Source organism: Myotis myotis, unplaced genomic scaffold, assembly GCF_014108235.1.
Source record: "Myotis myotis isolate mMyoMyo1 unplaced genomic scaffold, mMyoMyo1.p scaffold_m19_p_3, whole genome shotgun sequence".
Taxonomy (NCBI): domain Eukaryota; kingdom Metazoa; phylum Chordata; class Mammalia; order Chiroptera; family Vespertilionidae; genus Myotis; species Myotis myotis.
Window position 1 is genome coordinate 109,366,014 of NW_023416335.1, and position 24,460 is coordinate 109,390,473.

The 24,460-nt window shown below is 40.6% G+C and overlaps 1 protein-coding gene and 1 pseudogene across 1 annotated transcript in view; one reads left to right on the plus strand and one right to left on the minus strand.

Annotated features, from left to right (window-relative positions):
• Positions 1–9,696: 9,696 nt before the first annotated feature.
• Positions 9,697–11,300, minus strand: LOC118650542 (annotated as a pseudogene).
• A 2,129-nt stretch (positions 11,301–13,429) lies between these two features.
• Positions 13,430–24,460, plus strand: part of BRCA2 (BRCA2 DNA repair associated) — a 51,579-nt gene continuing 40,548 nt past the window's right edge. Inside the window, exons 1-10 of the mRNA XM_036301153.1 lie at positions 13,430–13,566; positions 14,068–14,173; positions 14,663–14,908; positions 19,439–19,547; positions 20,173–20,222; positions 20,314–20,354; positions 20,557–20,668; positions 21,406–21,455; positions 21,974–22,085; positions 22,944–24,044. Coding sequence (XP_036157046.1) covers positions 14,107–14,173; positions 14,663–14,908; positions 19,439–19,547; positions 20,173–20,222; positions 20,314–20,354; positions 20,557–20,668; positions 21,406–21,455; positions 21,974–22,085; positions 22,944–24,044 — 1,888 coding nt within the window. The 5' untranslated portion in view covers positions 13,430–13,566; positions 14,068–14,106. The remainder of the gene's footprint in view (positions 13,567–14,067; positions 14,174–14,662; positions 14,909–19,438; positions 19,548–20,172; positions 20,223–20,313; positions 20,355–20,556; positions 20,669–21,405; positions 21,456–21,973; positions 22,086–22,943; positions 24,045–24,460) is intronic.

A 24,460-nucleotide genomic window follows, 5' to 3' on the forward strand; every position in this document is an offset into this window, starting at 1 on the left:
CAGGCAGACTGCTAATCTGAACAGATCTCAGTCCTGATGAAAGCAGCCCGTGGAAACTGCTCCATGGGGATTTTAGAGCAACCAGGCACTCCAGTTTTGCCCCATTCCTCAATAAATCACCACTCATAAAGAGAGCTCTGAGCTCATTTTCAGCTTTTAGAATGGCCAACAGAGTTCAATCCCCTAATAACTATGAAAGACCCCTGTGGGCCAGGCCCGTGCTGGACCCTGCAGAGTGAAGCAATGCAGAGGGGCCTTAGGTGAGCCAGTTGAGCTGGCAGAGTCACAGCAGGTCCCTCCTGGATCTTGGCCTGTGTCGCAGGTTCCTTGTCAGCATGGATGGACCTGGAGAGTATTATGCTGAGCGAAATAAGGCAGTCAGAAAAAGGTAAGTATCAGATAATATCACTCATATGTGGAATCTAATGAACCAAATAGACTGATGATCAAAAATAGACCCAGAGTCATAGAAGCATGAACAGACTGTTAAACCTCAGAGGGAAGGCAAGGGAGGGAGGGTGGGAAGAGATCAACCAAGGGACCTTGTATGCATATATTCCTGGCCCATGGACACAGACAAAGGGGTGGTGAGGTCCTGGGGCTGGGGGTGGGAGTAGACTGGAGGGGGTCAATGGGGAAAAAATGAGACATATGTAATACTTTCAACAATAAAGAATTATAATAAAAATTTAAAAAATAAAATTGGATTTTATTCCTATACTGGAGGCCTGGTGCATGAATTTGTGCATGGGTGGGATCCGGCCGCCCATCTTGATGGGGGCCAATTGGGGCCGGGTGGGTGGGGAGTAGGGGCCATGGAAGGTTGGCTGGCCAGCCCAGCCCCCAATCGGGGTGGGGGGGCGATTGGGGGCTGGGCTGGCCGGGGGGAGGGGCCATAGAAGGTTGGGGGCCGATCAAGGCCTTGATTGGGCTGGTTGGCCGCCGCAGTGTGCATCATAGTGAACAGTTGTTCCAGTTGTTTTGGTCATTCTACTCATTCCGTCGTTCTGGTCACTTGGCTTTTATATATATAGATGCCATGAAGAGGCCAGTATTGTGCAGTTGACCACAGTCTACTTGGCCCACTTAGAGCCTGGGTAGGATGTAAAATTAGATTCACTTGCCTGAAAATCCATCATTTAAACAGAAATTAAATTCTGCAATTGTGCCTATGGGATTTCTGCAGGTGAATGTTCTAATTTCAATTCTTGTGGAAAATGAAAGCTCATCTTACACAGTGTTGCTCCCCCCACAGAGGGATCCATGGCCCTGAAGTGGGGCTCCTTCTCCCTCCCACTGAGAAATGAGAAAGGTCGCTCTGTATTCAACCCATCATTGTAAACATCCAAATGTCAATAGAAAGAAATTGCCCCTCCCTTTGGGCCAGATTCCAGATATTATTTTTTCTAACCTGTTAATTATTTGGAAATGTCACTGAAATGATTCCCCTCTCAATTTAATAGATTTTCTTTAAATCCCTAAGCTTATTTTTGAACTCTAATGTCTTACCTATTAACTTTACACACATTATTTTTAATCTGCAGTATACAAGACATTTATTTTCTTCCATCCCTGTGTTTAGGAGCCCAGGCATCCAGTTAGTGTTACACATTCTGTAATACTTAATATCACTACATTCACAGTACCCAAATCCATTTTTTAAATTCTAAATAATATTTATAGACTCACTTATTTATTTATTTTTTAAAAAATATATATTTTTATTAATTTCATGGAGGATGGAAGAGGGAGAGAGAGAGAGAGAAACATCAATGATAAGAGAGAATCATTGATTGTCTGCCTCCTGCACACTCCTCACTGGGGATCTAGCCTGCAACCTGGGCATGTGCCCTTGACAGGAATTAAACCTGGGGCCCTTGAGTCCACAGGTCGACGCTCTATCCACTGAGCCAAATCGACTAGGGCTCACTCACTTTTTTAAAAAACACCTTTATTTTACTGATATATTCTTTTTCTCCCCATGAAATTGACAGGAAAAAGAGACCTTAAGTTTAAAAAGAAAAGGAAAAGAGAAAGCCAGACTATTCTGATATTCCCTGGCTTTCTTTAATCTTTAAGTAAGTGATCATAGATTTTTCATTTAAGAACACCTAGAATAAGAACTATGAATACAATTCAGACATCCTTTTAGGAAATTAACCTAACAAAATTAGATATCTTTTCAGTTTAGGCTTTTCTCTCTCCTATTAACACTTCCTTTGATTCTTTAGTATTACTGAATAAAATCCTTCTTCTGAAATTTTTTCTTTTAAACTTTTTCTTCAGATATTTGTAACATTAATTTATGAGAGTATGGCAAGATTTCAAAGGGTAAAAGTTTTTGCAAATACATTTACAATACATTCCTGCCTTTGCCTCACCCCACACCCACGGATAGTCTAAGTAACTTTAAAATATAAGTTGTAAACATTAAAGTCAGAAAATGTACTTCTCTGACTAATTTTATATTATACCACAAAAGCTTAGGTTTATTCATGCAAATATTTCTTATTGTCCAGAAGATTTTTTTCCCCCTTTGCATTATAGAATGTCCTAACAAAACTTTTTATGGTCAGTTAGGAATTAAAATAATACTAACAGTAGTGAACTCTTTCTAGTACTATATTTGAAGATGTTTGGTACATAAATGTTAACTTAGATCATAATATTTACAAAACTCTTACTAAAATGATATGTTTTTGCTATAACAGTATCTTTCTTAGACTAAATTGTTACTGAAAATAACCATTTTATAAGATAAGTAATAAAAAGTGTCCTTAAATTTAAATCACTAGTTCTGTGGTTGGTTAATTGTTTTTATTGATAGAATCACTGAGTGGATTTTCAGAATAACAATTTTTATTATTTTAGATATAATGAGCAAACATTGTGTGCCTACACAAGAAACTTGAGACAGGACTGCAGTGGCTGTTCTGTCTTTTCACAGGTACTTACTGACTTACAATCATGTTTCCCAGGGTTCTTCCAGCAGTGCTACCACTTCTCGCGTGTCATGAAGAAATAATTTTGGAATGACACAGGCGGAGAGCAACTAAGATGGCGGCAAAAACACCGGGAAATTATTGCCTCACACAACAATTGAAAATTACCGCAAAGGACTGAGCAAACATCATCCAGAACAACAGGAAGGCTGGCTGAGTGTAAATTCCACAACTAGAAGGAAAGAAAAGCACGCTGAGAGCCAGAGGCGCTGCGGAGGTGAAGTGCAGAGGTACGGCGGCGCGCGCGCGAGGAAAGGGGGTGGCGCCTGAGGACGCGGCTGTCTTTTTGAATCACAAACTCCCGACGGCTCTGAACTCCGGTTCCGGGAAGTCTCTGGGGACCCAGGTCTCACACGGGGAGAAGCTGGTCTGTCCGGCAGCGAGCGAACTTGAGGGCGGCTTTCCCTCAGAGGTGCTTGCAGCCGTTACCGGAACACTGAGACGCGCGACTCCGGGCGGAGAATCGGCCATGGCCGCTTTCTCCGCCCTCTGACTCCCTGAGACCCCGCCCCACCCAGGCTGCGGCAGAGGCTTTTGCATGTGAATGTACCTAACTGCAGCCTAACCAGGCAGACCTGGAACTTCCAAGAGAAGGCCCAAGGCCCCGCAGCGGCTTGCATTGCTTCACAGCTGAGCCTCTTCGTGGCTCCTGCTGTGTGGCCTCAGGCAGAGGCTGAATTAGCACCTCCTTAGATCCAGGAGCCACTGTACCCAGTGGTCAGAGGGGGTCCATCCAGACTGCAACTCCTCAGATCCATAAGGGACGCACTCAGGGAGCAGACTCAGTGAGCACCAAAGCCCCACTGAAGCAAGTCTTGCCCCAGAAGGGTGTCTTCAGCACAGAAGTTCTCCCACTTTAGACACAGCTGATTCTCACAGCCAATTGGCCTGGAGGTCAATTCCTCCCAGTGATTCTACAACAACCAAGGCACCAAGAGTGCACCAAGAGTGTCCACCCCAGGTAACTGGGGAGGCTGAGCTACTGGGCCCTACAGGACACCTGGCGCACAGGGCCACTCTATCAACACAGGGAAGCTGCCAAAATGCGGAGACAAAGAAACAGGTCACAAATGGCAGAAATGGAGGAAAGCAAACGATTGGATATAGAGTTTAAGGCCACGGTTATAAGGTTTTTCAAGAATTTTATGGAAACCGCCGATAAATTTAATGAATCCCTCAATAAGTATAGTGAGACCATGGAGGACATGAAAAAGGACCAACTAGAAATTAAGCATACACTGACTGAAATAAAGAATAATTTACAGAGATCCAGCAGCAGAAAAGAGGATCCCAAGAATCAAGTCAAAGATTTGAAATACAAAGAAACAAAAAATACCCAACCGAAAAAGAAAAAAGAAAAGAGATTCCAAAAATATGAAGATAGTGTAAGGAACCTCTGGGACAACTTCAAGCGTACCAACATCAGAATTATAGGGGTACCAGAAGGAGAGAGAGGGCAAGATATTGAAAACCTTTTTGAAGAAATAATGACAGAAAACTTCCCCTACCTGGTGAAAGAAATGGACTTACAAGTCCAGGAAGCGCAGAGAACCCCAAACAAAAGGAATCCAAGGAGGACCACACCAAGACACATCATAATTAAAATGCCAAGAGCAAAAGATAAAGAGAGAATCTTAAAAGCAGCAAGAGAAAGACAGTCAGTTACCTACAAGGGAGTACCCATACGACTGTCAGCTGATTTCTCAACAGAAACCATGCAGGCCAGAAGAGACTGGCAAGAAATATTCAAAGTGATGAATAGCAAGAACCTGCAACCAAGATTACTTTATCCAGCAAAGCTATCATTCAGAATAGAAGGTCAGATAAAGAGCTTCACGGATAAGAAAAAGCTAAAGGAGTTCATCACCACCAAACCAGCATTATATGAAATGCTGAAAGGTATTCTTTAAGAAGAGGAAGAAGAAAAAGGAACTCTTACCATTTGCCACAGCATGGATGGAACTTGAGAGCGGATAAATACCACAGGATCTCACTCATTTGTGGAATATAATGAACAACATAAGCTGATGAACAAGGACTGATCCAGAGACGGAGAGGCATTGATTGGACTGTCGGGACTTGGAGGGAAGGTAGGGGAGGGTGGGGGTAAGGGGGAAAGATCAACCAAAGGACTTATATGCAAGCATATAGGCCTAACCAATGGACATGGACAACGGGGGGGTGAGGGCATGAGCGGGGGTGGGGGGGTGGGGGGTAGAGGGTAACGTGGGGACAAGGACACATATGTAATATCTTAATCAATAAAAAATATATTAAAAAAAAAAAAAAAGAAATAATTTTGGACATGTTTGCCTCATCTGCCCCTCAAGTCTTCCTTCATCTCCGATCCTGCTCAGCTCTGATGCATTTAGGGAGCTGGAGTTTATCGCTCTTGGGGAAGACTTTTCTGTATGTAATTACAAGAATTGCATGTTGCGTCTGCTTTAATGACATTTGGCAATGCCCGTCATGTGTCCCATTCCAAGTCCTGGTCAGAAATGCACTTCCCACATAAACAATTCCTGCTTTATAAGTACACTTTGGGGTGATTTTCAAGGATACAGTATAACAACAACAAAAAAGACTGGCCTCAGTCCTTGATGGCTCTAAGGTAACAGCACATTCAAAATCAATCCCCACAACACAAGTTGAAGAGTTCCCACATTTCAGACCCTCAGTGCAAAATCTGTTCTGATGGATGTTTTGAAAAGAGCCTAGGTTCTATGGACAGGGAGGTCCTAGCCAGCCTGGCCCAGGTGGCACCTGAGCTGGGCATTTCGATAGCTCTTAGGAGGTCAGTGGCCCTGGGCTCATGGGTGATGGAGGGATGGGGAGGAGGGGCTCTCATGGACCTGGAGCCCATACACAGCCCCGAATCCCTGGCCATGGCCAGGCCCCCACGGGCGGGAGGACTGTAGGCTGGCATAGCCAGGGTCGAGATGCACCCCCAAATGGCTGGTAGACAAGTTGTCTGCCACTCAGAGTCGGATAAAGAATGCTCTGTAATTCACATGGTCTCTGGAATTAGAAGGTGTGCGCTCAGTGGGGACCCATAACACTTCTGTAAGGTAGACAGCCTCACGCTTGCATCCAGGTGCAGAAACCAGGGACACAGACAAGAGTCTGAATTCTGTACCTCTCCTTCCCAGTCATGTGACTTCAGAAGTTATTTTATCTCTTTGACTTTACAAATGAGTTTTCTCATCTGAAAAGTGAAAATGGAGTTGTGAGGACTAATAAGAAGGGACGGAAAATGCTCTGCAGAGTGCCAGACCCAGAGTAGCATTAATAAAATAATCCACAGGCTGACCAAATGTCCTCGTACCTATACATTTTCACCGTGTACCTTTGTTATTTATTATTTTTTCATTTAATGTTTATTATCAGTGCATCAATATAGAACATTTTATAATGATTAGTGACATGTGGAAACCAAGTTTTTCCAGCACCATGTGCTAGTAAGGTCTTGTAAGTTTCAATTTCCCCAAAAAAACATAACTAACACAATTTTAGGAGATGGTGATACCATCAGCATAATTCACTCAAATTACAGACATGTCAATACTTAAAATCATACACATGTAAAAAACTTCATAACAGTAAACTACAAAATTCACTCTGGAAATGTAAGCAGTTTTTTCAAATTGTGACTTTAAGATTTTTTTAATGTTAAAAAATATGGTGAGGATTGTGTTGAGAGAGGCAGAAAATAAAGAGCTTCTGGTTAATGGATTCAGCATGTCTGAGCAAGGATATGTTATAAATAGAAGTCTTTCACACAATGAACACACGAGCAGTTCTTGCATCCATTGCACCTACAGGACAGGCGTCTCCTTGAAGAATGCTCATTTATACAGGATCTTCTGTAAGATAGAGTTGGCTGCCTCCAAGGATCCCTCTTTGACTAGAACAATATCAGCCAGTCACAAAAGGAAAAATACTGTATGATTCCACTTATGAGGCACCAGAGCAGTCAAACTCATAGGGACAGATAGTAGATGATGGTTGGGCAGGATTGAGAACTGTTAACTAGGAAGAGTTTTAGTTTTGCAAGATGAAATTTCTGGAGATGGATGCTGGTGATGGTTGCACAACCGTGTAACTATACTTAGAGCAACTAAATTGTACCCTTAAAATGGTGAAAATGGTAAATTTTATATTGTGTGTATTTTACTCCAATTAGAAATATATATATATATATATTTTTACACACACACAACACACACACACACATATAAGCAAAAGAAAAGTTTTAAATACACACATTAAAGGACTCAACACCTGTGTACAGCTTGATGAATTTGAAAACACCCAGGTAAGCAAAACCCAGAGCAAGAAATTGAACATTTCTTCACCCCAAAGACCCCTCTTCTTTTCTATGCCCACCCTTCTTTCTGTTGTCATTACTCACTCTAAAATTGTTCCTGTGGAAATGATGGAGACCATTGGGAGGGAGAAGTGAGGGAAAATGAGGAAGGAAGGAGTTTGTGTTTTGCTAGACCTGTGATGGAATTTCAGAACCAAGCCCTGGGCTGCAGAGGATGAAAAGTGGTCCCAATGCAGGCGTATAAATGGAGAAGGATTTTTGTGCCTTTGAGGACAGTTGATCCAGTACAGGGGTGGGAAATGTCCATCCCTTGGGCTGTATAAGGCCCGCAAAATCATTTGGTCTGGCCCTGCCAAGGTATTAGGGGTGAGTTAATTAAATGTTGATCAAATATAGCAGGCTATTTTTTTATCTTATTTATTTTATTTTACACTTTAATACAAATTTCAAAACATAAAGTAGAACAATATTCTCTATGTTCAAATCCATTTAATTTTATCTGAAACACAATATTTATAAAATAAACAGCTTCTGCAACAAAATCATTAGGAGAGTTGTTTTTTAAAATTATTTTTTAACTAGAGGCTCAGTGCACAAAATTCATGCACGGGGGTGGGTGGGAGGGGGAGATCCCCTCAGCCCAGCCTGCACCCTCTCCAATCCGGGACCACTCAGGGGATGCCCAAATGCTGGTTTAGGCCCGATCCCCGGGATCGGCCCTAAACCGGCATTTGGACATCCCTCTCACAATCTGGGATCGCTGGCTGCTAACTGCTCAGTTGCCTGCCTGCCTGATCACCGCTAAGTGTCCCCCCGCCCCCCCCCTGCCAGCCTGGTTGCCCCATGCAGCCTGCTGTTCAGTTGTTTGGTCATCCCTCACTAACCCCCCTGCCGGCCTGGTCACCCCACACAGCCTGCTGTTCAGTCATTTGGTTGTCCCTCACGAACCCCCCTGCCGGCCTGGTCATCCCACACAGCCTGCTGGTCGTTACTGTTACTGTGACAGTGTTCTGGACAATTTGCATATTCCTCTATTATTAGTATAGATCAGTGATGGTGAACCTATGACACGTGTGTCAGACATGACACATGAACTCATTTTTTTTGGTTGATTTTTCTTTGTTAAATGGCATTTAAATATATAAAATAAATATCAAAAATATAAGTCTTTGTTTTACTATGATTGCAAATATCAAAAAAGTTTCTATATGTGACACGGCACCAGAGTTAAGTTAGGGTTTTTCAAAATGCTGACATGCCGAGCTCAAAAGGTTCGCCATCACTGGTATAGATGGTTATAGTGGAGCCAATTTTCCTCATAAAGTACCTATTGGGGCTTAGCACACTATTTAGGCTGCTTGAATACAACCAAGAATGTGGTATTAATATTATAATAAATATTATATATTGACTCAGTCAAATATTCAAGATAAAAGGACTGACTATTGACTTAACCCTAAACCAAAAATATGTCTGGCATGGAGGATGCCATGATGAATGAGACAGCATTAAGTCACGCTCCATTAGAAAACACATTCTTCCTCCACTTAACATCATTGCCCACGCACTTTTACCTTACTAGTTCCAGAAATGCACTTCACATAAGCACTCTCCCATCTGGTCTTACAATCTTTACACACAAAAATTGCCATATTTTGGATCCAAAAATGGAAAATAAGGAGGAAGAGTCTTTTATTCCTAGAAAAGCTTGTGACTTTGTATAGGAAATGCAAAAGGCCTGTTTAACCTCATTCACAGCTGTTCTCAAGGTAACTACATTAATTCAGTGTCTCATCTGTGAAGGATTACTCTGGGATTCTTCTCCCTACAGTCTCTCACACTATTTCTGTTTTGTTTTTCTTCTCTTCTCTTCTCTTCTCTTCTCTTCTCTTCTCTTCTCTTCTCTTCTCTTCTCTTCTCTTCTTTCCTTCTTCTTCTTCTTCTTCTTCTCCTTCTTTCTCTCTCTCTCTCTCTCTCTCTCTCTCTCTCTCTCTCTCTCTCTCTCTCTCTCTCTCTTTTGTTAACCCTCATCTGAGGATATTTTTCCATTGATGTATAGAAAAAGTGGAAGGAGAGGGAGAGGGAGAGAAACATCAATGTGAGAAAGACACATCGATTGGTTGCCTCCTGAGCACACCCCAACCAGGGTGGGGTATTGAGCCTTTAACGGAGGTACGGAGGTACGTGCCCTTGACTGGAATAGAACCCTTCAGTCCGTGGGCCCATGCTCTATCCATTGAGCCAAAACAAAATTCTGATCACATATTTCACTGATTGCAACCCTTCTTTGTCTCACATTTCCAATTAATAATGATTGCCAGACTTTTGGTTAGCACATGCTTAAAGCTGACACCCTACTTCAAAAAGCTACAAAACATGGAGGCCATGTAAAATACAGGTTTTCAGAACTTCCTCTCCTTCATCAAATAAAAGGAGGAAGCGGGAAGATTTTGTTCTTGTTGCCCCAGAAATGGAAAAGCGGAAAGAGAGGAAGGGGCCAGCCAGAGGGCTGAGGAGGGGAAGACAAATTTTTCCCGGAAGTTGGGTTTCCTTGAGAGGGTGGGCACCTCCCTGGGCCTGCTTGCTCTGCCCAGGACTAGAGGCAATTTCCTCCCCCAACTTGTCCTGCTGCCAGAGTTCCTCCTGCTTGTCCTCTTTCAAACCTGGCCTTGGTGGTGACTTCTGCTGCTTCTGGCTTTCCTCTGTGGGACCCGAAAGCTCCTTCCTCTCCTTGTCCTTCTCATCCTTCCCATCCTTCCACAGCTGGATCAAGCCCCTGAGACTCAGCACTAGTGAATAGTAGTCCCAGGCTGGTAGGGGTACTGTGGGGCCTCTACAGCCCCAAACAGAGCAGCTGTGCAGGCTGAGAAGGCCCAGTGAGCACTGTACAGACCTGAGCACAGGTAGGCTCACCTGCACGCCTGCCTCCTAGGTGTTGGCCTTGCACAGCTGCAAGCCCAGGCTGGGGTTCATCTGGGAGAGAATGGCCTTAAGCTGTGCCCTCTTGTAAGGGTCAGTGCAGTAGGCCCAGGCATTCGTGGGCACCACCAGCCCCGTCCTGGCCAGGAAAGTGGGGGCACCAGTGTTTTGCTTCCAGTCAGGCTGTTGGTGGTCAGAGAGTCCAGGCTGGCCCAAAGGCAATGTGTTCCCATAGTGTGTTCCCTGGGACAGGCCCTGGGGACTTGGACAAAGTGCTCTATCTGCTGTCCAGGCTTAACGCAATATCCTGATTTAGTTTGCATCTGTCCTTGTTCTGTCTTCCACCTTCATTTGCCCCTTTTTTCTTGTGTTCAAGTTGATTCAGGTTCATCCCTATCTTTTCCACTTATTTCAGATTCTGGTGGGTGATGTGTGTATTACCCTAATTCCATGGTCGGCAAACTGTGTTTCTTTGGCCCCTTGAGTGTGGCTCTTCCTAAGCCTTAGGAGTACCCTAATTAAGTTAATAACAATGTACCTACCTATATAGCTTAAGTTTAAAAAATTTGGCTCTCAAGAGAAATTTCAATCATTGTACTGTTGATATTTGGCTCTGTTGACTAATGAGCTTTCCGACCACTGCCCTAGTTGAAGGGAGTGGTGGGAGGAGAGCTACCTACCTACAGAGGCCTAATTACCACCTGATTCAAATTGCTCTTCTCTATCTTTTCAATTCACTGCTCCTGAATCTTTATTTCAAAGCTATTTTTCATTGCTGACTTATTCACACTCATGCTATAGTTAGCCACTCATTTATTTATTCCAATAGTAATGTACCATTTTAGAGATCCTGTTTTAAAGCATATAATAAAACAAATACAAGGAGTAAATTATTTGAACAACCTTATACTAGAAGAGTGTAAGGAAGAAAATACATTTTTATGGCAGGGCACAGGGACCATAAAGTTATGGAAGGGGAGGGATGTATATAGTGAGAGAAAATGTATTTCAGAGGGTTGTATGACATGCCCCCCACCGTCCGCCAAAAACATGTGAGGGTAAGCAAATTGTTCTGATTTAGAGGGTAAATGCAGATTTAATAGCAGGATAGTATCTAACATCAAACCCACTTGAATTAAAACCTGGGCCTTGTTACCAGGCAAGTTACTTAACTGATTGTTTCCGCTAACAGTCGTCGAAGGAGGAACACACGAGGCCAAAAGGGGTGAAGAATTATGAATTTATTAGGTCATCTAGAAACCCAGAGGGGCTGAGCCCCCAAATGGCGCCAGCACCCAAAGACGGGGAGTCAGAAGTTTTTAAAGGACTCTAGGCAGGCTTTTTCTGGGCGGAGAATTCTCTGTGCAGGCCTGGATTCCAGGAAACTCTGGAGGGGAGAGATAATGGTCTTAGCAAGTGGAACGTGATCTAAGCAGGCGGAGTGCCCACTGTGAAGTGGCCTAAAGGTCAGTTCCCAGGGGAGGGGGATCAGACCTAACAAGTATCTGTACTAACCAATTTATAGGATTATTGTAAGATTAAAATGTGCTATTGCTTGTGAAGCACAAAGCAGACTCACATGTTCAATAAGCGCAACTATTGTTAGATAAGGATCCCAGACCTGTGTTCTTTGCTGTTCAGACCTAGGTGATCATAAGCTTTGGTATTTCTCTGTATTAGTCAGCTGAGGGTTATGATCAAACTGAAATGATACCTACAGAAGTAGAGCCCACCTTTTTTCTTTTTTTAAATCTTTATTGTTTAGCCCTAGCCAATTTGGCTCAGTGGGTAGAGCATTGGCCTGCAGACCAAAGAGTCCCAGGTTCGATTCTGGTCAAGGGCACATACCCTGGTTGCAGGCTCCTCCCCGGCCCGGGCCCTGGTCCGGGCATGTGCAGGAGGCAACCAATCGATGTGTTTCTCTCACATCGATGTTTCTCTCTGTCTTTCCCTCTCTCTCCCACTCACCTTAAAAATCAATAGGAAAAAAAAAATCTTTATTGTTTAAAGTATTACAGATGTCCCCCCCCCCCTTGATTCCTTCTAGCCACACCTGCCCGCCCCCCCCCCCCCATCTCAGGCCTTCACCACACTATTGTCTGTGCCCATGGGTTATGCATATATGCATACAAGTTCTTTGGTTAATCTCTTGCCAACCAACCACCCTCCCCCGCCTTGCCTCTGGGATTCCACACTCTGTTCCATGCTTCCATGTCTCTGGAAACACTGTGTTCCTCAGTTTATTTTGTTACTTGGATTCCACATATGAGTGAGAGATCATGTGATACTTGTCTTTCTCTGACTGGCTTACTTTGTTTAGCATCATACTCTCCGGGTCCCTCCATGCTGTCTCAAAGGGTAAGAGATCCTTCTTTTTTACCGCTGCACAGTATTCCATGGTGTAAATGTACCACAGCTTTTTTACCCACTCGTCTGCTGATGGGCAGTTGGAGCCCACCCTTCTTCTAATCCAAGGCTGCTTCTGCTGCTTACTGCTCAAGAGCCTTCCAGAAGCAGCAGGGCCCAAGGGCAGCTCCCACCTCCAGAACCCAGTAGAAGGCTTTCCAGGCCATAAACAAACCCGAAGTAAGCCTTGTGGGCATGTCAGACCCTGTGCATGATGAGGACAGGGTCCTGCCTTCCGGGGAAGTTTGAAGGGGACGACAGGCTCACACAGGGTGGTCAGTACCCCAAGACTGTAAAGGCTCTAGGGCATCCTGCAGAGGGGAGCAGCTGACACCACAGAAGAGTTACGGTGGGTTCCCCATTTCTCAGGCAGGGAGACAGGCTCAGAGTTCTTGAACCTGCTATCTAAGAGCATCACAGGACTAGAGCTGAAGTCCCCTGGCTTCACCTGTCAGCCCGCCCACTCCACAGGGAGCAGGGGACCGAAACGGTCATCCTCCAAGGGCCACACCGGGTTTCCAAGGTTGGCGGCTGCGGCCGGAACAGAGGCCTGTCGGAGACAGAGGCCGAGAGCCCCCAGCGCGAGACAAGCTCAGCTACGGGACCCAGTCGCGGAGCGCTCACGGGGCGGCCCTGGGGAGGCTCCGGAGAGGCCCCGCCTACACAGCCCTAGACCGACTCCCGTGCAGTCCCGCCAGGCCCCGCGGCTCGCCCACCGAGTCGGGGGCGGGGCCTGCCGGGCTTCCGGGCGGCGCGCGCGGCGGGCGGCGTCGTGACGTCATCGGGAGGCGTGTGGCCGCGCGGCTTTGGCGCGAGCAGTTGAAAGCCCGGCGGGGACCGGCTGTGGGTGCTCGGGAGGAGGCCGCCGCCGGGAGAGCCCGCGGAGTCCGAGGAGCGGCGTCTGGGGAGGCGGTCAGTGCTGCGGGGGGACGCGAGCGGCCACCGGCTGGCGGGGTCGCTGCCAGCACCGCGCGGGTGGGGACGATGGACCGGCCTCTCGCTCGGCCCCGCTCCGGGGACTCGGCCGCGCCGCCCGCTCGGGGCGGGCTCTGGGCCGCAGCGGGGCCCCGTCTGAAACCTCCTGGCGCTCCGGCTCCTTTCCTGGCCGCTTCCGACTCGGTGTCCGCTCCACTGCCCCCAGCTGGTGCTTGTGGGATGGCGGCGTCCTGATTTCCTTGGCGTTTACCTCTAATGGGAGCCCTCGCAACACGTGACTAGTGAACGTAAATCATGTCAAAAATGCTGTTTTTGAGTTGCACTTGCCGCATGTCCAGAGCTTGCACACAGCTCACACACGCAATGCTCCCACCATCGCAGCGAGTCCATTGCCGCCCCAGAAGATGGGACCGAGATCAGTCAGTGTGAGCCCCCGAAGGACCGCACCCCTGAAGTGTGTTCTGTTCTCTTTTACAGACTCGTTTTCCAGGTGTCGGAGTGATATCGTCGAGAAAAATGCCTATTGGGTGCAAAGAGAGGCCAACCTTTTTTGAAATTTTTGAGACGCGATGCAGCCAAGCAGGTACTGACAGATTTTATATAAATTGATCAATTGCAATGAGCAATATTTTCAGAAAAAATATGTAAATACGCATGCTTGCTGGGAAGAATCCAATACTTCACGTTTTTGTTTACACTATAAACTTCTTTATGGAACCGTAAGTCCAGTTAAGAGAATGAACATTTACAGTTACCAAATGATGAGAAACTGTAATTTCTTACTATTTAATCCTGGTGATTAAAGAGGAGACTGGCCCCTTGGTTGGCAGTAGACGAACTTTAGAAGAGCTAATAGAGTTAAGAGCTATCTCCTTGTAACTTTTGTAAACTTGTTATACCTTGCTGCAGATTCGTAAAAGAACAAATGATTCTGTTTAATTAATAGGCTTTAACAAAAGTCACCCACAATCCAAATCTCAAGCATCCTTTTCTTTGTTATGATCTTGACTGGCTCATGAATTTTTCTGTGTCTCTAATTAAAACCAAAATGAGATTTTTATTTTTCTTACAGATTTAGGACCAATAAGCATTAATTGGTTTGAAGAACTTTCTTCAGAAGCTCCCCCATATAATTCTGAAACTGCAGAAGAATCTGAATATAAATCCAGCAGTTATGAACCAAACCCATTTAAAACACCACAAAGGAAACCTTATCATCAGTTGGCTTCTACTCCAGTAATATTCAAAGAGCAAGGTCTAACTCTGCCACTGTATCAATCTCCCTTAAAAGAATTAGATATGGACAGATTAGATTTAGGTAAGTAGTAAGTTGTAGACTAGAGAAAAATATGAAGTAGGAAATCAGACAAACCTGTATTAAAAATCTCTGCTGTCATTAACTGTGTCATATTGGTCAAATCAATCTCTCTGGCTGCACTTTCCCCACTTAAAAAATGGAGATGATGAAAAAAATATCTGATGATAAGTTTGGATTAAATAATTCTTTTTTACTCAATAAATCCCTTTTCCTCCCTCCTTTGATGAATATATCCTGCCTATTGAGATTTACTAAATTGTATATTAACTATACTAAAACAACAACAACACTGGGACTTAATATTAATTAAACTATATTCCTGCAGGCTGTCAAAGAGGACAGAGATGATTTTTATCAATATGCTATAAATCCCTTGATTTGATAGTAGTTTCCCTGGACTATGTGCCAGATATTTCCAATCAAATATTGGTCATTTAAATATTTGTTATTTAAGTAACATCTCTTCCCTCTCTTTAGAGTATTATTTGCTAGTAAGGGGAATAACAGTACACAAATAAATTATAGTCTAAGGTTGAAAGTGGTACATGGCAAAAGAAGTACAAAAAGTATAATGAGAGTTGAGAAGAAAGAACATAAATAGTATTGGGGGAATTATGAAATGATTCATTTGAATTAAACCTTGAAGGGTGGGTAAGATTCAGGAACTCAAAAATGGAAGAGAGTGATAGTGTTCTAGGCAGAGGGGAAAACATGAGGAAGAATATGCAGTTAAGAGAATAGCAAGTAATTCAGATCATTTGGGGTGCTGAATCTGACAGACCAATAACAGCCTAAGGCTGAAAAGAGCAGATTAGAGGCATTTGATAGGTTGTAAAACAGAGAATCACATGCAAATTTGATCATGCTACTTCCTGCTTCAAACCTTGGATTACCTCACTTTTTGTTGTTGTTAATCCTCACTTCAGGATAGTTTTCCCATTGATTTTTATTTACTTAGTTATTTTTTTAGAGAGAGTGGAAGGGAGGGTGGAGACAGAAAAATATCGATGTGAGAGAGACACATCTATTGGTTGCCTTTCACACATGCTCCTACTAGGGCTGGTGATAGAACCTGCAACCCAGGAATATGCCCTTGACCGGAATTGAACACACGACCCTTCAGTCTTAGGCTGACGCTCTAACCGCTGAGCCCAACGAGCTAGGGTGAATTACCTCCCTTTTGCCCTCATAATAAAATCCAGACCCCTTAATATGATTACAAGGTCCTTTATCAGTCTCGTATGGGAAAAATATCTAAATTAATATACTGGTGTAGCACATGTTTAGGAGCTTGTATACAGTACTATGTTGTGGGCATAATGAAAGGAGCAGCCATAGGTCTTAATGTGGTCAGGAAAAGCTCTAAACTAGTTGATATGGAATTTATTAAAACTTGAAAGATACACCTAAAGCCAGTGGTTTATTCTGTAAATGTAATCTGGAATTGGTCTATCCTTAACCAGGGAAGGATAGGGATGAATTAATACAGCCACTCGACTCACTGCAAGGAGCTAACATTTTTAAAATTATAGTGAATACATAATTCAGTTGACTAGTCTCAAGACATTTGCTTTTCAGTTTACTTTAAATTCATTATTGAAACGTAAGACTTAAGCTGTTTTTAACCTACTTTGTTTGAACATGTAGTGTATTATTTTTTTAAAAAGTTATCCCTGAAGTTCTATGAGGAACTGTGCTTCTCAGCAGTCCTTCATTTTGCATAAAATATGAGTTTATCTTACCATTACTCAGCTTATTTATGAGAGTGTCAAGTTTTTTGGGAAATTTTTATTTTGGTATGTACTTGTTTTTGCCTGGTTCATTTTTATTTATTTTTTGCTTTTATGCTTTATAGTTGCATTTTTATTGCTGAGCCAGTAATGATACTTTATTAACTAAAGTTCTTAGTTTATATTAGGGTTTCTTTGTACATGTCTTTGAATTTTGACAAGTTTATAATGTCTTGTATACACCATTACAGTATCATTCAGAATAGTTTCACTGCCCTAAAAACCCCCTACGCTCTAATTCACCACCACCACCCTCCCACAAGCCCCCTGAACCCTTGGTAACCACTGATCTTTTTACTGTCTGTGGTTTTGCCTTTTCCAGAATGTCATATATGTAGTCAGAATCATATAGTATGTAGCCTTTTCAGATTGGCTTCTTTCACTTAGCAATATAAGATTTCTCTATGTCTGTGGCCTGACAGCTCATTTATTTATCACTGAATGATGCTCTGTTGTATGGATGTACCAGTTGGCTTATTCATTCACCAATTGAAGGATATCTTAGTCACTTCCAAGTTTTGGCAATTACGAATAAAGCGGCTATAAACTTTATTCATGTGCGGTATTTCTTGTATGGACCTAAGTTTTAAACTCATTTGAGTATTTACCAAAGAGCGCATTTGTCTGGATCCTTTGTTAGAATTGTGTTTAGTTTTGGCTCTAGCTGGTTGGCTCAGTGGATAGAGCGTTGGCCTGTGGATTGAAGGGTACCAGGTTCAGTTCCAGTCAAGGAAACATGCCTGGGTTGCAGGCTCGATCCCCAGTAGGGGGTGTGCAGGAGGCAGCCGATCAATGTTTCTCTCTCATCGATGTTTCTGACTCTCTATCCCTCTCCCTTCCTCTATAAAAAATCAATAAAATATATTTTAAAAAAAAGAATTATATTTAGTTTTGTAAGAAACTGAAAACTCTTCCAAAGTGGCTGTACCATTTTGCATTTCTACCAGCAATGAATGAGAGTTCTCTTACTCCACATCCTCACCAGCATTTGGTGTTCTCTGTTTTCTATTTTCATTCTAATAGGTATGTAGTAGTATCTCCTTTGGTTATTTTTTTTTTTAAGTCCATTTTTTTTTTCTGATTAGGACCTTTTTAAAGTGAATAGGGAAAAGGTGATATTTCAAAATACAGGTTTAGCTGCTTTTTAACATCTTTAAAACTTTCATAGGAGAAGGAGGTGGGATATTTTGTTGAAGTGGGGTTTTTAACTTATACATTTGGCTTGTTAGTGATTATATCTACTCCCTCTTACTTGAAAAATGAGAATATAGTGCAATGTTTTGTGTATACTATTACAGATAGTTTTTAGTTTGATCTTTGCTTAGTTTATTAACACTGATATGGCTTATTTTCCCCACAGCTTCTCTAAGTTAGAGATTGTAGGATCAGTTAAAGCAACTATTTTTAAAAGCAACTTTTAAGAGTAATAATAAGTGCTTCAAGTGCCCAATTTGTTATATAAAAAGTAGGAACATTAAAAGACTGTAGATTGCATTTGGTAGAGTGATATACAGCTTTGAAAACCCCGTCTGAGCAGTATTGTCTGAGAATGTAGGTGTGTTCAACAGGAATGGAAGCATTATGTGTTGCTATCTATAACCCACTTTTCTAATGCTTGCTAATTCACTCAGCTAGTATTGGTGTAGTGACTACAACATACCAGGCAATTATTGTGGTTGCTAAGGATGCTGTGATAAGTAAGACAAGATCTCTACCTCAGGGAACTCATAGTCTAACGGGGGAAACGGGAGCAGTGTATGATAAACTCTGCAGGGAACGCATAGGAGGGCACTCAGTCTCACCTTAGGGAGGACTAAAGTTTTCTGGAAAATGTAGTTTCAAAATGGGAGCCTGAAAGAGGATGTTCCTGGTCAAGAGAAATAAAGAGAGAAAGAAACAGTTTGTGCAAAGGCCTAGGCTGAGAGACCATTGCAGGATATGCAGGTGGTTGTGTGCAGCTGAAAAGAGTATGAAAAACGTCATCATAGAAATTAAAACATTAGATCGTGAAGGCCTTTGTTATGAAGTTTGAACTTGATATTGAGAACAGGTCTTGAAAGGTTTTCTTCAGAAAAGTCATATGGTCAGATTTAGTACTTTGGTGATTTTCAGTAAAAGTCTTTTCCTTTACCCTTATCATCCATGATAACTTAGTACTGTCTGTAACTTAATAATAGGACAGTGATGGCGAACCTTTTGAGCTCGGCATGTCAGCATTTTGAAAAACCCTAACTTAACTCTGGTGCCACATATAGAAATTTTTTGATATTTGCAACCATAGTAAAACAAAGATTTATATTTTCAACATTTATTTTATATATTTAAATGCCATTTAACAAAGAAAAATCAACCAAAAAAATGAGTTCGCGTGTCACTTCTGACACGCGTGTCATAGGTTCGCCATCACTGTAATAGGACATAGCACATTCCACTTTGTCTTCTATTGGTGCACATTTCAAAATATTTCCCACTATATTCTGAACTCCTTGAGGTTAAAGCTGTATCTTGATTGCATTATTCAAAATGCCTTATGTGTATTATATACTTTTAATAAGGTTGTTGCAATGGGCGCAGACATCCGTTTGGGGGAGGAATCGGCAAACTGAGATGCCAATTCAGACTGAATTCCCCATACGTTCTCCTTTCCGGCATAGACGAGACTGTTTTTAAATACTTCCAGAGAATGAAAATTCACAATATAGAGCATATATATCCTCACTGAATTATTGTACTCTTTCAGGAAAGCATATTACCAATAGTAAATATAAAAATTGTTGCACAATGAAGGCTAAAATGGATCAAGCAAATGATGTTATCATCCCACCTCTAAATTCTTGCCTTAGTGAAAGGTATGATGAAGCTATTATATTAAAATACTTAAATGAAGCATTTACCTACATATGATATTTGTTTTTATAGAAATGCATCTAATTTTCACACATATTTTGGCTGAGAACTTGATAGAGGATCTTCTATTTTTAAATAACCTTTTAGGTTGAGTTCTTTACTATAATAATTTCAACATTAGGAACATTTACTTTGTTTTTCGTATCATGTTGAATTCACTGATTTTTCTATACTATGAAGTTTTGAAGTAAAAATACCGATGATAAAAACAATGCCTTTGAAATATCAGTTTAAATTATTTGCATACTTTGAATCACTGGAGAGAATATGATGCTATTATCGATTCATTTTACATAATTTTTAACTCAAAATATATAATTCCTGGCAGCTAAAATTTATGAGTACTTTATATATTTGAATGGCATTTGAAACAAGTTAGTGTTTATTTAATTCTTCATGAAATGTTACATTTTTTAAAAAGTAATATAAAATATTATAAAGTTGTATAATTTTAATAATTGATATGACTGGGAGTCCTTATTTTTTCAATAAGATTAGTATTTTTTTTTTTTTGCCATTTCTATTATCTCTTAAATAATCTGAGGGATTTGCTTTGTTTTGTTTTAGTCCTGGTATTCTACGGTGTACACATGTGACACCACAAAGAGAAAAGTCAGGTATGATTAAAACCAAGGCTTTTTATTTTTTAAATATTCTAAATTTTAATAAAAATAAATCTTAGTAATTTTTTCCTTGTTTTACCCCCAGTGCTATGTGGAAGTTTATTTCATACACCAAAGCTTATGAAGGTAAATATTCTGCCCAGTTTATTTTTGTTATGTAGTGACAACAGTGATATACCTTTGCACTGAAATTTACAGATCTGCACCTACGATCTCACAGAGGCATTCAATAAATGATAAACGGGGAAAAAATAAATGAATGAAAAATATTCTTAAAAAATATTCATCAGTGTCTTTCTATGAAATAAACTATTTTCTTTATTTCCAGGGTCAGACACGGAAACATATTTCCGAAAGTCTAGGAGCTGAGGTGGACCCTGATATGTCTTGGTCAAGTTCTTTAGCCACACCACCAACCCTTAGTGCTACTGTGCTCATAGGTAATTCTATCAAATGTTTTTATAAGAAGGTAGATGATGTTGATATATCATTATCTCTAATGCTGTTAAAAAAATATGAAACAATAATTAAACAGTAATTAGATTAGATAATCCTGCCTTTAATAAATGTATTAGTTCAAAATAGTTTTATTCTGTTTAGTACAGACCATTATAAATCAGAAGTACATTAGATGGTATTCTATAGGATTCAGGTTAATTTATATGCAAACCAGGATTTTTTTTTTTTATTTTAGCAAAAATGCATTCCATTTTGATTCATCTTTAGCTGGAAATTTAACTTTGTTTTATTGTTGCTCAGATGCAATAATACAGGTAAAATCATGTTGAAAATTAAAAAGTGTTTAACATTTAACATGCCTTTAAGCTGTATTATTGTCTAAATAAATGCTAAAGTCTACACTCATTAGCTTTCAAGTCATGATCCCACAGTTTCATCTGATTCTTCAAGTCTTTGCAGACAGTATTACCTTAAAGTCAGTATCACCAAACCTACCACCTTGTGAATGGTACTAAGAAAGTGAGTAATATAGCTTAATCACTCTGTTGCTTGACCTTTGTAAATACTATACTTGAATCAATTCTGTTTCAAATGTGTCATTTAATTCAATAATGTATGTGTCTTTTGATGTCTGTCCAAAAAATATGTAAGTTTTTGTATGAACTTTAGTGTATGATGTACAATATGATATAGATCAATTGATTTTTTTCTTTTACAGTCAGAGATGAAGAAGCATCTTCAGCTGTATTTCCTAATGATACTACTGATGTACGTAAATATGACAAATTGATTATGCTGTTGCAATTGTTTATTTTAGAATGCCTTGAAAAATTATTTATATTGCATTTTTTTATTCCTTAATTTATGATTTATCTAAACCTTTAAGAAAGTCTCTAAACCTATTTCTATATGTGATTTTCTTTGACTTCCTATAAGAAACTCTGCTGTCTCTCTGTTTAAGAAGAAATTGGATATTTATGGATAGTAAGAGTTTATGTATTAGTAATTTTAAAATGTAACTTTTGCCCGGCTGGTGTGGTGTGTTGCTCAGTGGTTGAGCATTGACCTATGAACCATAGGGTCACAGTTCAATTCCCGGTCAGGGCACATGCCTGGGTGGTGGACTCAATCCCCAGTGCGGGGGCAGAGGGGAAGGGAGGGGAGGGGAGATGTAGGAGGCAGCCAGTTAATGATTCTCATCATTGATGTTTCTATTTCTCTTTCCCTTTCCCTTCCTCTCTGAAATCAATAAAAATATTAAATATGTATATAAAAAACTTTTATAGATTTTGAAAAGCTATTTTTCTGACCACGATGAAAGTTTGAAGGAAAATGATAGGTTTATCCCTTCCGGGCCAAACAATGAAATAAAAAGTCAGAGAGAAGCTAAAAGTTATGGTAAGTTTTTATGTTTATTTGTTTTTAATTGACATCATTGAAGCATTGTTCCTCTTAAAGAAACAACATATTCTTCTTTCTTATGACTAAAGGTATTGAGGGAGAAACTAACTTGATTTACATGAAATTGTTAAAGCATCATGTTAAGACGACTATTCAAGATACTGTTTTGACACAAAAACAAAACAAAACCCATTACTCAAAACTCAGAAAGATGAAGATTAATACTTATTAAGTAACAAAATGTGAAAGCCTTGTTTTCTAGTTAGAGAGTAACTGTGGTTGCAGATACACCAAAATTACCTAATCATGTCATTGCAATATTGCATTTTTCTTAGTAAAATTATGTAATCATGTCATTGCAATATTGCATTTTTCTTAGTAAAATTACGTAATCATGTCATTGCAATATTGCATTTTTCTTAGTATGTGTGTATGTCTGTATAAATGTGTATGAATGGATATCTGTGTGAGTGTAAAATCAGATTCTGCTGTCGGTTGTTGTAGGGCCACAAAATTAGTTTGGACCATCTGGTTTGATAAATCTTAGAATATTAAACTGTGTGTATATATAGTAAGATTGGGTGAATTTTAGTTAGGTAAAGCTGGTAAAGAAAGGTTATTGGTGATCGGAATATGAATTAAAGTCTGAGACATCGGAATTAGTCTTTATCAGAAGAACAGGAGAAGGGTGGGTACTCCCCCCAAAATAGCAAGTACTCAGGAAAACCACTTAAAGGTTCAATTATGTGTTACACAGTACAGACTACTTCTATGAAAAAGGTTGTGACAATCAGATAAATTATATGTTTGTATTATAAAATTCTATTAATATGCTTCTGTTTTAAATTTTAACAGGATTGGGGGATCCATTGGGTAAAGTAAGTGGCTGCAAAGACCATTTTGGAAAGTCAGTGCCAAATGTCCCAGAAGATGAAGTACATGAAAAGGTTGGAGATATTTCTGAAGAAGATAGTTTTTCATTATGCATTTCTAAATATAAAAAAAGAAATCTACAAAAAATAAAAAATGGCAAGACTAGGAAAAATATTTTCAGTGAAACAAAAAACGATGAATGTGAAGAAACTAAAAAACAAATAAAAGATAATAAACAGTCGTTTATATCCAAAGTGGAACCAAATGACAGTGATCCATTAGATTCAAAATTAAGGAGTCAGAAGCACTTTGGGAATGGAAGTGGCAGAATCTCTGAGGAGGCTGTACAGTCTCCAGTCTTTGAATGGTCTCAGCTAACACTCTCAGGTATAAATGGAACCCAAATTGGGAAAATATTGCAAAATTCTTCTTGTCACCAAAATAATTCTGAAAAAGATCTCATAGGTACAGAGAAAGAATGTACCAACTTTATTACTGTAGAAAATTCTTTGCCACATATTTCAAGTGTACCAAAGACAGAGAAGATATTAAAGGAGGAAACAGTGGTGAATAAGAAAGATAAAGGACAGTGTCCTGAATTGCATGAAGATTCCACTCTTGTGGTAAAACACACAGTATCTGAAACTTCTCTGATAGCTTCTCCTCTTCAGGGTATCAAAAAGTCTCAAGTCAGGATAAGAGAATCACCTGAAGAGACACCGAGTGCAGTTTTCTCAAATAACATGACTGATCTAAACTTTAAAGAAGATCCTGAAGCCTCTGAAGGTAGATTGGAAATAAGTACTATATTTTCCCAGGAAGAGAGTTCTTTATGTACAAGTTCAGTTACTAATGGAAGCCGTCCAGTCACTATCAAACATACTTCTGTAGCTTTGAAGAATACAGGTTTAATATCCACTTTGAGAAAGAAAACTAAAAAGTTTATTTATACTATAAATGATGAAACATCTTATCAAGGACTAAAAATGCAGAAAGATCAAGAGTCAGGACTAACTAACTATTCTGCCCAATTTGAAGAAAACACTTTTGAAGCACCATCTACAGTTTTAAATGCTGATTCAGGTACCCTTTTGTGTGTTTGTGTGAATAATACATACAGTTATATGGATGGTGATAAGTTCTCTTATTTGAATATGTGAGTCTCTTTAATCTTTTTTTTTAAATCTTAATCTGAGGATATGGTATTATTGATTTTAGAGAGAGAGGAAAGAGAAACATTGATGTGAGAGAGAAGCATCAATTGGTTGTCTCCTGTATGCACCTGACTGGAGATCAAACCCACAACCTGGTTATGTGCCCTGACCAGGAATCAAACTCACAACCTTTCAGTGTAGGGACAATGCTCCAACCAACTAAGCCAGGGCTCTTTCATCTTTTTAAAAAGCATACTGCCTGTTTTCCTTCTGTAGTTTTTTAAAATCTCTATATCTTGTGCAGTTGACCCTGAACAGCACAGAAGTTAGAGGTGCCAATCCCCA